Source organism: Pimephales promelas, chromosome 19, assembly GCF_988280905.1.
Source record: "Pimephales promelas chromosome 19, fPimPro1.hap1.1, whole genome shotgun sequence".
Lineage (NCBI taxonomy): Eukaryota > Metazoa > Chordata > Actinopteri > Cypriniformes > Leuciscidae > Pimephales > Pimephales promelas.
The window spans coordinates 27,802,004-27,814,746 of record NC_142787.1 but is presented as its reverse complement, the minus strand read 5'-3'; the positions used below and the strand labels follow the sequence as shown (position 1 = coordinate 27,814,746).

General features: G+C 35.0%; 1 protein-coding gene and 1 long non-coding RNA gene across 2 annotated transcripts; both read left to right on the top strand.

Moving 5' to 3' along the window:
• Positions 1-43: 43 nt before the first annotated feature.
• Positions 44-12,480, top strand: pgap2 (post-GPI attachment to proteins 2). The gene is made up of 6 exons (XM_039693751.2): positions 44-595; positions 3,080-3,329; positions 4,119-4,225; positions 5,063-5,171; positions 6,893-7,072; positions 12,055-12,480. Exons 1-5 carry the CDS (start codon positions 428-430, stop codon positions 7,021-7,023), a joined length of 765 nt encoding a protein of 254 aa, XP_039549685.2. The 5' UTR covers positions 44-427; the 3' UTR covers positions 7,024-7,072; positions 12,055-12,480.
• LOC148970826 (uncharacterized) lies at positions 1,134-2,442 on the top strand. Its single transcript, XR_016147665.1, has 2 exons — positions 1,134-1,505; positions 2,376-2,442. It is a non-coding gene; the product is annotated as an uncharacterized LOC148970826 (long non-coding RNA).
• Positions 12,481-12,743: the final 263 nt, after the last annotated feature.

The window sequence follows — 12,743 nt, the reverse complement described above, 5'->3', positions numbered from 1 at the left end:
TGTGGGGAAATTGCACAGCATAATGACTTTGATTTTGAAATCCATTGGCTTCGCGGAACCGGAAATGTTTGAGAATTGCACTTTCACAAACACATCCAGACCCTTTCTTTTACTGTCGGACCTAGAATTTTAACAACCTTTTATTCGAATTAAATGATTAACTGCTTACGTATCGTTCCAGGATTGAACGTCGCTTAATTTAGAGGTCGACTGCTTGTAAACCAAACGACAGAGAGCCGGAGGTGGGCGAACGGTCACTAAGCATGGAAGTTAATCAAAGCCCTCATCCACAGCCTCTTTAAATCCGCAACTTCAGCTCGGACTGAAGTTAGAGACGCTGTCAATACGGCACTGTTCTCGCAATGGACTGAATAGCATCGGTTTGGAGCTGTTGACCCATCGGGAGCTGTAATTGGTTAACGGGAAGATGCAACAGGTCCCGTACGGATCTGTGGATCGAGACAAGCCTCTCTTCCGTGTGCCTTTCACCCGGTTAGCGGTGATCACAGTGTGTCTGCCGCTGCTCGGCCTCATCGCCTGCGTCGTGCTGGCTCTACTCTACCATTACAATGACTCTACCTACACACACTGCCAGGTGAGAACTAGACCCACACACACACACACACACACACACTCAACATGTGACCTTACATTAGCACTCCCCTCAAACCACCACCTCAGAACATATATTACACTTTTCTAATATTGACGCCAAAATATTCATTATAATATTAATTAAACATTAAAGTCTCTTGTGCTCCTGCTTATTTGGTCAAAAATACAATTAAAAAAACAGTAATTTTGTGAAATACTATTATAATTTAGAAAAATTGTATAGAGTATTTTAAAATATAACTTATTTCTGTGATGAAAAGCTGAATTGTCAGCATCATTGCTCCAGTCTTCCTTCAGAAATCATTCTAATGTATGATTGCTGATCTATTATAATTGTTGGAAACAGTTGTACTGTTTAATATTTTTGACCTATGATATGTTTTTCAGGATTCTTTTATTTAAAATATAGATCTTTTTCACTTTATATATATTATTATATATACACATTCATATATATCTTTTCATACATATATATATATATATATATATATATATATATATATATTAAACACAGGGCCGGCGCTCCGCACACGCACATCACGCACTGCGCGTAGGGCACCAAGTGCTTGGGGGGGCACCAAAAAATCTGGGTGGTGAAAAATCATCACAATAGGCTACTAGTATAAATAACAAATACAATATGTCTAAAGCATGTTAATATACAAAAGCAATACAAAAGTAATATAGGCCTAGACCAAATTAGTGGAGAAAAAGGTGAATCTCCTGTGCCACTCTCCCTCTGGTGCCCCCCCTTCCCCACCTCGCAGTGGTCTGTTCCTCAATCAGTGTCAAATTTGGCAGACACCTGATCGACATCAGACATGGTCTCTAAAGAGTCGGGGGCGGAAAAAAGGAAAAAGAAGAGACAGTGGGATGATACTTGTTTGCAGGTAAGACAATGTTTTAAATAAAAGTGTTAGTTTTGTAGGCACCCTTGCTTCGTGTATGCATGTCCAGAGGGGCGTCGCTAGTTGTGCAAATGATCCAGGGCTTTGCCCTGCATGTAGAATTTTTTATTTTAACGGGGGTCCGGGGGTTTCTCCCTGGGTTTTTTTTTTTACTTGGGCTGTTTAAGATGCAGTTAGTTTGTTTGAGAAGAAAAGTAAGATCGCTTAGATATGTTTTTCGTTGTTGTTCTATCGGATAATGCGGTCAAAGGCCCAAGGGCGACATCTATTGGTGAAACTGCAATTAAAAAAAAAAAACACAATCTCACTGTTTGTATATTTTCATATGGAGTTGTCAAATTATTAGGGCTGGGAAAAGCGTAATCACATCCAAAATAAAAGTTTCTACATGAGTACTGTGTATAATTATTTTGTATATATAATATACACACATATATATATTTAAGAAATATTTGCGTATATACTGTATATATTAATAGATAATTTATATTATATATATATAAATTAAAATATTTTATATATAAATAACAAATATTTCTTAAATACATATACAAAATAATTATACACAGTACACACACATAGGCCTATATCATTAATGTAGACACAAACTTTTATTTTGGATGCGATTAATCGCGATTCATCTTTTCCCAGCCCTACAAATTATGTACAGAATTATTATACTGTGCCTCATCAGACCTCTTTTAAAGGTAGAATAGAGTTTTGAATTTTAAATGTTCCAGTGACACATAGGCCTATATTATATAAAAGACTAATGTGTGCAATATTTTTGTATACGATGGTTATTGATTTAGTACAATCCGTGAATATTTTGTCTTGTATTTCTGAATGCAGGGTCAATGCTAAAATACATGCAAGGAGCAACTCAAGGCCAGGAGGAAGAACCATCAACCAGCAGTTGTAGCCAGTTCCAAAAATGTGTTTTTAGTAATTGTGGTGGTTTTTGGTATTTATAATTTCAACCTTTTTATTATTTATTTCTTTTCATATTTGGTGCCATTGTTAATGTAAATGTATTTATTTGCAGCAGTTATTTTGGAAGTAAAGAGAACCTAACTAAGAAATTCTGAATGGTTGTTATTCCTTGGGTGAGTGGGTGGTGGGGGTGGGGGGGGGGGGTGTTAAGGGGGCACCACCAAGCATTTGTGCTTAGGGCACCCAAATGGCTAGCGCCGGCCCTGATTAAACAGCATACATGTTTCCAACATTATAATAACTGAGTAGTTTCAAAACATCATATTTGAATAATTTCGGTAGGATCATGTGACACTGAAGACTGGGGTAATGATTATGCTGAAAATTATATGCCAAAGTATATTAAAATAGAAAACCATTATTTGAAATTGTAATGACATTTCACAAATCACAATATTAAATTTTTTTCTGTATTTTTGATGAAGTAAATGCAGGCTTGATGAGCATGAGAGACTTATTTCAAAAACAGTCATGTTTCCAAACGTTTGACTAGTACTGCACACACACGTATATATATCTATATATTTATTGTAATGTAAAGTGTTGTCAAAAATCCTTCGCAGGTTGCTAACTACCTCCCGTCCATCAGCGCAGCCATCAGTCTGACACCAGAGCGCTACATCTGGCGTTTCAGCATCGGCCTTCATTCTGCCCCACGCTTCCTGGTGGCGGCAGCATATTTCAGCTTTTACCGTGGACGCTTTTCCAGGAGGCTGAAGGAGCAGCTTTTGAGTGTCCTCACATTCCTCTTAGCTTTAAGTGAAAATGTTGGGCTGCTTCTGCTCACTTACGTCTCCTCCACCGAGACCTACAGTAAGTGCATTTTTGGACTGAAGCCCTGAGTCCTGTTTCAACACACACACACACACACACACACACACACACACAAATGCTGCTGAGAGCTCCTGCTGGGTCGACAAAATGGGGTTGTTATTATATTGTTATTGATTAGTTAATTTAATGTGGTATATTTAATAGTTGGAGATGCAAAAGTGCTTTTAAACACTTCAAGTTTTTATGTGTTATGGGGGAGAGTTTGAAAACTATCAAGAAATGTTTCACCCCAGAATCTAAAGGAAAAAATAAGAAATTGTATTTTGTGAGGCCCATAAGAAAAATGATATTGTTCATGCTGAATATAAATAATTTTTTCTTTTTATGTTTTTTGTGTTTATTCTAATCCAAAAATATCTCTGTATTTTAATGCAAATTATCGTATCATTTAGTTTTAAAATTATATTTGAAAAGCACAGATTTAAGTACACTTCTTAACAGTATTTGTTTTTCAAGCTTCATTTTTTTGGTCAAAAATACAATAAAAACAGTAATAATTTGAAATAATATTTTAGTAGGAATATACTCCCTCAGAAATCATTTTCATATGCTGATTTTTTTTTTGTTTTTTGAAAAATTGTTGAAATTACAGCAATTATTTTTTTAAATAAAAAAACAGGTTTAATTTTTCATGCAAAATATGTTTTAAGATTTTTTTTTATTAATATTTTGGATAAAAATATGAACTTTATTATATCAACTTTATTATATTAATTTTACCTACAAAATAAGTTTGGTTTGTAATGCTGTGTGTATATCAATCCACAGGTGTCCATAAGAGCGGCTTCATCGTGTTTATCGGCAGTTCTCTGTTACACATGTTGTGCACCTGCAAGCTGTGGTCAATGATAGCGAAGAATTCCCTTAGTGCAGAGGTAATGCGTTTCTTATATTCTGGACTTGTACATATTTGTTATAAACATGTCAGCAGAGGGCGATATAAACCATCTCAGCTTATTCAACAATTATATTGCTGCAAGCCCTGTTGGAAATTCTGTTAGGATAATTGTAACGTGAATTAAGTGTTTACATTATTTATTTTTCATCATATAAATGCTCTTCCAGAACACTCTCCCTGTGTCTGAATAGCCTACTATATAGTGGGTGAAACACAGTATGTGAAAAGTATAGTGCGTCTGAATTCACAGTATTCATAAAACAGTAGACGACAAGTACCCGGATGACTTGCTGCTTCCGGCAAGATTCACTTTACTATCCCATGAGGCCATGGGAGAGGAGTTGTGAATGGCAGTGAAGTCATAGGAAAAATGACAGTGACATACTTTTTTTAACGTTACAAAGCTCCAAGTCAGTTGTGGTGACTCTTCAGACCGTATGCGGTTTCGGATGCAGCTTAAGTTTAGCCACGCACACAAAAACTGATTGGACGAAATGAGCGTATCCGTTTAACATTCAGTTGATATAAATACTCGCTGTAATTATTCAAATATCACGTTAGTTGATCTTGACACCACAAGCACAGCTCTAATAAAAGGTGTTGTTCATGCGAGTTAATGTGTGAGAGACCACAGTGTGTGTATCTTTTGTATTTCTATAGCTGTGAAAGTCGGGGGAAGTGGTTGCAGCACAACCTCGTCCCACCTGCTTGCACCACATCACGTTGCAGAAGAGAACTGATGCCATTGTGTCTTCTTTCTTCTTTTTCTTCTGTCTTTCTTCACTGCATCTGCCCCAACCCTCTTTGACATCAGGAGATGAGGTCATACAGCCTGAAGCGCCGCCTCTTCCTCTTCAACTGTTGCTTCTGTCTGTTGGCTGTCTATTTCTACAGGCGACACAACAAGTACTGTGAAGCAGGAAGTGAGTGCAACATCTCGACCGTTCTGTCATTCACCCCACCCATGTTCCTCTCTGCGATTGTTCCCTTTTGGGTAGTTCATATGCTTAACATCAGCTCACAAATTCTTAGCAATATTTCAATTCTTTTGCACAAAACACACACACACACACATATATATATATAAACTGTATATACTACTATTTAAAAGTTTGGGGTCGCTAAGATGTTTTTAAGTTTGTTTTAATATACAGTGAAAACAGTAATATTGTGAAATATTATTGCCATTTAAAATAGCTTTTTTCTATTTAGTATATTTTAAAATGTAATTTCTTCAGCATCATTCATCCAGTCTTCAGTGTCACATGATCCTTCAGGAATCTCTCTAATATGCTGATTTGATGCTCAAGAAACATTTCTTCTTATTATCAGTGTTGAAAACAGTGCCGCTTTATATTTATATGTAAGCGTAAATCATTTTTTCCCCATAATTTTTTGATGAATAGTAAGTTTTAAAAAAATAGCATTAATTTTGCTATGATTAATGATTTTTTATGCATTTTCTGAATAAAATTATTAATTATAAAAAAATACTCTTATTAACCCTTTATTTGATCGTTTACATAAAATGACACAGACTGCAAAGCTGTTGAATTATACTAAAACAGGAATTCATGATATGTCTCTAACAAAGCAGTCCAAATCATTCATCATTTCAAATTAATGATTGTGTTTAATTACCTGTATGAGACAGTATTTGTCGATATTTAATTGTGCATGCTTATTTTCCATTTTTTTTACATTTAGATCACCTAATTTTAAGTTAATTTTTTGATGAATACAAAGTTAAAAAAAAATATCATTAATTTGAAATAGATTTTTTGCAACAATTTGCCATTTTTTTATACATTTTCTGAATAAAACTATTAATTAAATAAAAAATAAAAATACTCTTATTATCCTTTATTTGATCGTTTACAAAAAATGACACAGACTGCAAAGCTGTTGAATTATACTAAAACAGGAATTCATGATATGTCTCTAACAAAGCAGTCCAAATCATTCATCATTTCGAATTAATGATTGTGTTTAATTATCTGTATGAGACAGTATTTGTCGATATTTAATTGTGCATGCTTATTTTCCATTTTTTTTACATTTAGATCATCTAATTTTAAGTTAATTTTTTGATGAATACAAAGTTAAAAAATATCATTAATTTGAAATTGACAATTTGCCATTTTTTATACATTTTCTGAATAAAACTATTAATTAAATAAAAAATAAAAATACTCTTATTATCCTTTATTTGATCGTTTACAAAAAATGACACAGACTGCAAAGCTGTTGAATTATACTGTTAATTATACTAAAAGAGGAATTCATGATATGTCTCTAACATCTCAGTCCAAATCATTCATCATTTCAAATTAGCGATTGTGTTTAATTATCTGTATGAGACAGTATTTGTCGATATTTAATTGTGCATGCTTATTTTCCATTATTTTTTTTACATTTAGATCACCTAATTTTAAGTTAATCTTTAAAAACAATAAATGTACATTTTTCATATTGTACTTTATAATGTTGAGACGTCTAAATTGACTAAATTAATTTATTTTCATTTGTTTTTTAATGTATTATTGCACAGAATTATTATTTCAACCCTTATTTCTTTTGCTGTTTCAGTTCGATTCAAGTTTAACGCTTCATTCAGTATGTTCTTGTTGTCTCCCTGTGGCAGTTTACTCATTGTTCGCTGGCTGTGAGTATCTGGTGGTGCTGTCCAACATGGCCTTCCACATGACTGCCTACTGGGACTTTGGAGGTAAGGAGGTGATGGTTGCAACACCTCCAGAGGGAAAGCGCTTCTGACACAGGAACTGAATACTTGCATCATCTCCTTGAAACTTGAGACACTAGGGTGAGACTGACTGATCGGAGCATGTACGACTGTTTGCATCACAGTGTTTGATTAACTTTAATACAGGTGTCTGATCAGATCATTGTCAGTTTTTGTGCTATATAAAATATTTTATTCAGGCTGATTATGCCTTCAAAATCGTTTAGTCATCTATCTAATATCTATACTGTTATCACTTTCAAATCTCCTCATAAACCAAAATGTGACGTGACATGTCTGTCTCTTACTAATTGGTTGTCAAACATTCAAACATTGTAAATGCATATTATTTATGAAATATTTGCAAATGTAAAAGGAATTGAGCTCTGGAGACTGAAGTCGTGTCACGTGGTTTTTGCAGCTGCCGTTTCACAAAAGTGCCGCATCGAGCATATACACATTCAGTTCAGTCACACCACTCTTCCTTTGTGACGCTGGTGTAAATCATGTGAAAAGTCATTGTAAGCTGCCTTTTGCACAGCATTTCAGGTCTTTAGCGGCTAAAGAGCATTATATGTTTGTTCATATTTCTAGTGCAGTTCTTGATCATGAACGACCTGTGCCCTTAGTGAACGTGATGTTGCCATTAGCTGAACGTTAAAACTGGTTAAGCGCAATATGACATGTTACCCATATTTCGTAGATCCCCAGTTGTTGTGAACATGATTTCATATTGCAATGCTTTTTACGATGTACCAAAATCCTGTTTTTAAATCGTTGTGAAATAAATATTTCGATGGAAAAAAAAGTGGACCATTTCTGAAAGTAGTATTACTAGATCATCGAGATTAAGCGCATCTAACATAAAACGTGTGTGTAATATGTTTCAAAATGTTTATTTACAAGTTTTTATGATTAAGTTTTTTAAGATTAATCCATTTGATAATTATAGTAACGTAAGGTTGCATTTGTTAACATTAGATAACTACATTAGTTAACTTGAACCAACAATGTACAATACTTCTACAGCATTTATAGTAGTTTATGTTAATTTCAACATTTACTAATACATTTTTTAGATTTGTTAACATTAGTTACTGTACTGTGAATTCTAATGAGCACACGATTAACTACGGTATTATTATTAACTAGTTTTGTTGTTATTTTTGCTCACTGTTAGTCTAATGATATCAAATGAGACCTTATATTCCTGTAAAGTTTTATTATAATTATTTTATAATCATTTTGATACATAGCCTTTAAAGGAGTAGTTCACTTTAAAAAAAAAAAAAAACTTTTGCTGTTAATTTACTCACCCCCATGTCATTCAAGATGTCCATGTCTTTCTTTCAATTTAGGTTTTTGATGAAAACCATTCCAGGATTTTCTCCATATAATGGACTTCAATGGGAACCAAACGGTTCAAGGTCCAAATGAGAGTTTCAGTGCAGCTTCAAAAGGCTTTAAACGACACCAGACGATGAATAAGGGTCTTATCTAGCGAAACGATCGCTCATTTAAAAAAATTAATAAAAAAGTTTATGTTTTATAAGCACAAATGCTCGCCTTGCTCTGTTCTGTGATGAGCGTTCGTGACTCTCCTGTACAAACTCGTTTATCAAAATGAACAAATCTTTTTGCGAGTCGTGACTCGAAGGTTCCTAGATAAGACCCTTATTCATCGTCTGGTGTCGTTTAAAGCCCTCTCATTTGAACCTTGAACTGTTTGGTTCCCATTGAAGTCCATTATATGTAGAAAAATCCTGGAATGTTTTCATCAAAAACCTTAATTTCTTTTCGACTGAAGAAAGAATGACATGGACAACTTGGATGACATGGGGGTGAGTAAATTATCAGCAAAAGTTTTTTTAAAAAGTGAACAACTCTAAGTTTAGAGGTTGTAGTTTGCAGTTGTGTTGGAAAGAAATGATGTGATCTGTTCTTCACAAGTCTGTACTTTTTTTATAAATAACTTCAGATTTGTCAGAAGAAGATTCCCATAATATAAGCAAAGTCTCTGTAGTCTTTGATATAGCAGAGTTGCTGTCAGTAAGGCTCGTGTCAAAACTTTTCACAGGAACGAGCAAACAAATGAATGAGGTAAAACCGACAAAAGAGTCACTGTTGGCACCTGAAAAACAAACACAGGTACCAGGAGCTAATTTCACAGTCAAATAAGAGCGGATAGGCTGCAGAGAGTGGGGCAAATTCTGCTTGTGTAGGGAAATGCACCGATAAAGAGTGAGAACAAAAATAGCAAATATTACAGTTACATTTGAATAGATTCTAGTTGAGAGTGAATAAGTGCGTAAAACTCAGTTCCTAATCTGATATGCCCACCCCAGTATGCGTGTAGAAACAGACAGGATGACAAAGAGTTTTAACTGAACATCATTCTGATGCCAAATTGGGAGTGTTGTTTATTTACTCACAGATCAAGGAAGTTTGCAAGCAGAAGAGCACTAAAGGAAATCCCTTCTGCTGCATTCCTGATTCTCCATTCACTGGCCAGCTCTGACCTTTTTAAGAAGTTAGTTTAAACAGAAGCTTGAAGAAGGATAGTCAACCATCGTTTACTCAACCTCATGTCATCCCTAGCCTGTGTGAAGTCCTTTTTTTCAGTGGAACACAAGATATTTGGTAACACTTTACTTGAAGGGGTGTGCATAAGACTGACATGACACCTTCATAACCATGACATGACATGACATATGTCTTGAATATGAAGTAGGGTTTATGCATGTTTATGATTAAGTGACTTTCGCACAATAATGATGTTTTGAACGCAAATATTACATTGTTTAAGATGCCTTTGTTATGACATCTTGACATAAACCAATACATCATAACCTGTCGGTGTCTTTGTCATGACAAGTTGACATTAAATTAAGTTAAACTGTCATGTGGTTGGCTTTGACATTGGCTGTCATGAGGCCATTATAACTGTGTCATGAATATTTTTCGTGACCTCAACTACAGTGGTACTAATTCAGTTAGTCATTAAACAGTTATAATGGCTTCATGACAGCCAATGTCAAAACCAGCCACCTGACAGTTTAATGTAATGTTAACCAATAAAGCTTGGTGGTTTCTTAAGTATGATAATGAATCTGCTATGTCATGTTTATGACAGGTTGTGTTGTCTTAGTAATGTCATGTTGTCATGACAAAGACACTGACAGGTTATGATGTATTGGCTTATGTCAAGGTGTCATAACAAAGACATCTCAAACAATGTCATATTTGCATTAAAAATGTCATGGGCAAATGACACTTAATGACAGTTGTCACAAACATGCATAAACCTTACTTCATGTCATGATTATGAAGGTGGCATGTTAGTCTTATGCACACCCGTTCAAGTAAAGTGTTACCAGATATTTTGATGGACAGTTTTTGTATCAATACAATGAAAGTCAATGGGGTCCAAATGTGTACTGTAAAAAAAAAAAAAATTATTGGAGTATGGTTTACAATACAATACTATTTCAGTCTTTCTACTTCAAAATGTCATGTTTAATCACTTGCCTTTCTTTGAAAATTGTTTTGAAGTAAACCATACGGCAATTTTATTCAGTGTAGTTATTTTGACTTTCATTCTGTGTCATTCTTTGTGTTCCACATGAGAAATGAGTCAAACAGGTTTGGAACAACATCAGGGTGAATATATGAGTGACAGAATTATCATTTTTGGTAAAATTGACTTGTTGTTTGCCGAAAAGACTTTTTTTCTTGAACAGGTTTGGCACAGTTAAATATTATATAGAAAAGAGTAAGAATGTTAAACTATATTTTAAATGCCTTCCGGTATTTGACTTGTCTGAACAGCTCTGCTGTAATCACTACCTACTGCAAAAGCTTCAGGCAGTGTGTGTGTGTGTGTGTGTGTGTGTGTGTGTGTGTGTGACCAGATATCAGGTTCACTCTATTTTGCCTCTATATGTTCACTATCAAAGTCAGATAGGGAAATGATCTTGCACACTGTATTTAAATACACTACCTGCTTCCTCATTTAATCTGTGGAAATCAATAGTACAGAAATGTTTTTTATAATGTAAATAATATTAATCTAGTAGTATCTTTACAGACTAATTAACCAGATTTTTTTAAATTAAACTTTTATTAAGCAAGGATGCATTAAATTGATGAAAAGTGACAGTTAAAACATGTATAATATTATAAAATATTTCTATTTATTAAAAGAATCCTGAAAAAAAGTATATATAATCAGCACAAATGTTTTAAATATGATGATAATATTAAATGTTTCTTGAGCAGCAAATCAGCATATTAGAACGATTCCTGAAAGACTGGAGTAATGGTGATTAAAATTCAGGAATAAATTGCATTTTTAAATTGGAATAATTTCACAATATTGCTGTGGTTTTGATCAAATAAATGCATCCTTGTTGAACATAAAAGACTTAAAAAAGTAAAGGAAGAAATGTATTGTATTTCTTTAATGGGACATGATCTTGCGAGGGTCTCTACCGGGTCCTGACCTGTAGCATCCACAAAATTATTCAATGCTAGCATTGCTTTCACATGACTGTGGGATTTCTCATATATGAATGGCCATAAGCGCACATACAGATTGAGCAACACATGTTATCACATGATTCATACACAATGAAATGTTTGTCCATTTGCTGTGAATGTTTATTGAGATTCAAGCACTTCAGCATAGTTCTTCAAAAAGCAGCATGTGTCCTTAATGAGCCACGATATTATCTTGATCTAACGCTAATGAAAAAAAAAATGGAAACAGCATTAAAAACAGCATTTTTATTGTATTGTATAATTTTGCCCTTGGCTTTGAAATTTGACACGCAACAGTCTTGTCTGCTTATGTTAAAGCATAAAATAAACTGTAAAGTTATACATTCATCTGAACCACACAAATTGAGAGCTTGTTGATGAATCCCTGAGCCTTACACTGAATCTTGGGCCAACTTCCTTCCTTTACATTAATGGCTCATTTAGGAGCCATGTGCTATTTAAATCGACACAAGCTGTTCCCAAACCAGTCACCAAGTGAAGAAAGTGCCTTGTTTTCTAAAAAGGTTCTGAAGCCCCACCCTGGAGCCCAGAGGAAGAAAAGAATGAAGAGTTGAATGTGACGCAGAGCATGCTGGGACCTGAAGGGTTTCCTGAAGGGTCTGCCAGACAGTTTCCCCAGCACAAGGAAGTAAAGCCGTCAAGCTGCCAGGCAACATCCTCATCACACGTACAGGATCAGGTATGTCTAAGGAACCGCTTCACACAGAGCACGTTTCAATAGAGTGCAACAGTCGGGCTCCGGAAGGAAACGTCCCATTGAGTTTCTCCATAGAGCGATTGATTTTGAACTATAACTTAAAAACCATTAAAGGCAGACCGACCATGAGCAACGAGGTGCCGTCAGCTTGCGTTAAACACAGAAATATCCACCAATCAGGGAATGTGGGCATGTAAGAGCACTTTTGCACCTGCTGCGAATGACATGATGGTGTCAATCTTCCTTATACGCTCTCAAACTACTTAAATATTAGTACATACATGCATATTTTTCAATAAATGCAAAATGTTGTGTCTATATACGCAATCAATATCTTTATGGCTGTGTCCGAAATCTCCACTCAAACCACTACTCCCTACCCCCTATGTAGGGGGTAGGGAGTAGAGCACTGTATAGTGAGCTCACCAGCATAATAGAAACACCACTTTCGGACACTACTCGATCGATTACGTGATTGCTTTTGCCCTCCGTCTT

Bases quoted from the DNA above. Each gene is read 5' to 3' on its own strand.
- pgap2 (XM_039693751.2), top strand. From the start codon at position 428: ATGCAACAGGTCCCGTACGGATCTGTGGATCGAGACAAGCCTCTCTTC. The intron at 3,330-4,118 runs GTAAGTGCATTT...ATCAATCCACAG, and splicing joins CTCCTCCACCGAGACCTACA to GTGTCCATAAGAGCGGCTTC. The intron at 5,172-6,892 runs GTGAGTGCAACA...TCCCTGTGGCAG, and splicing joins CAAGTACTGTGAAGCAGGAA to TTTACTCATTGTTCGCTGGC.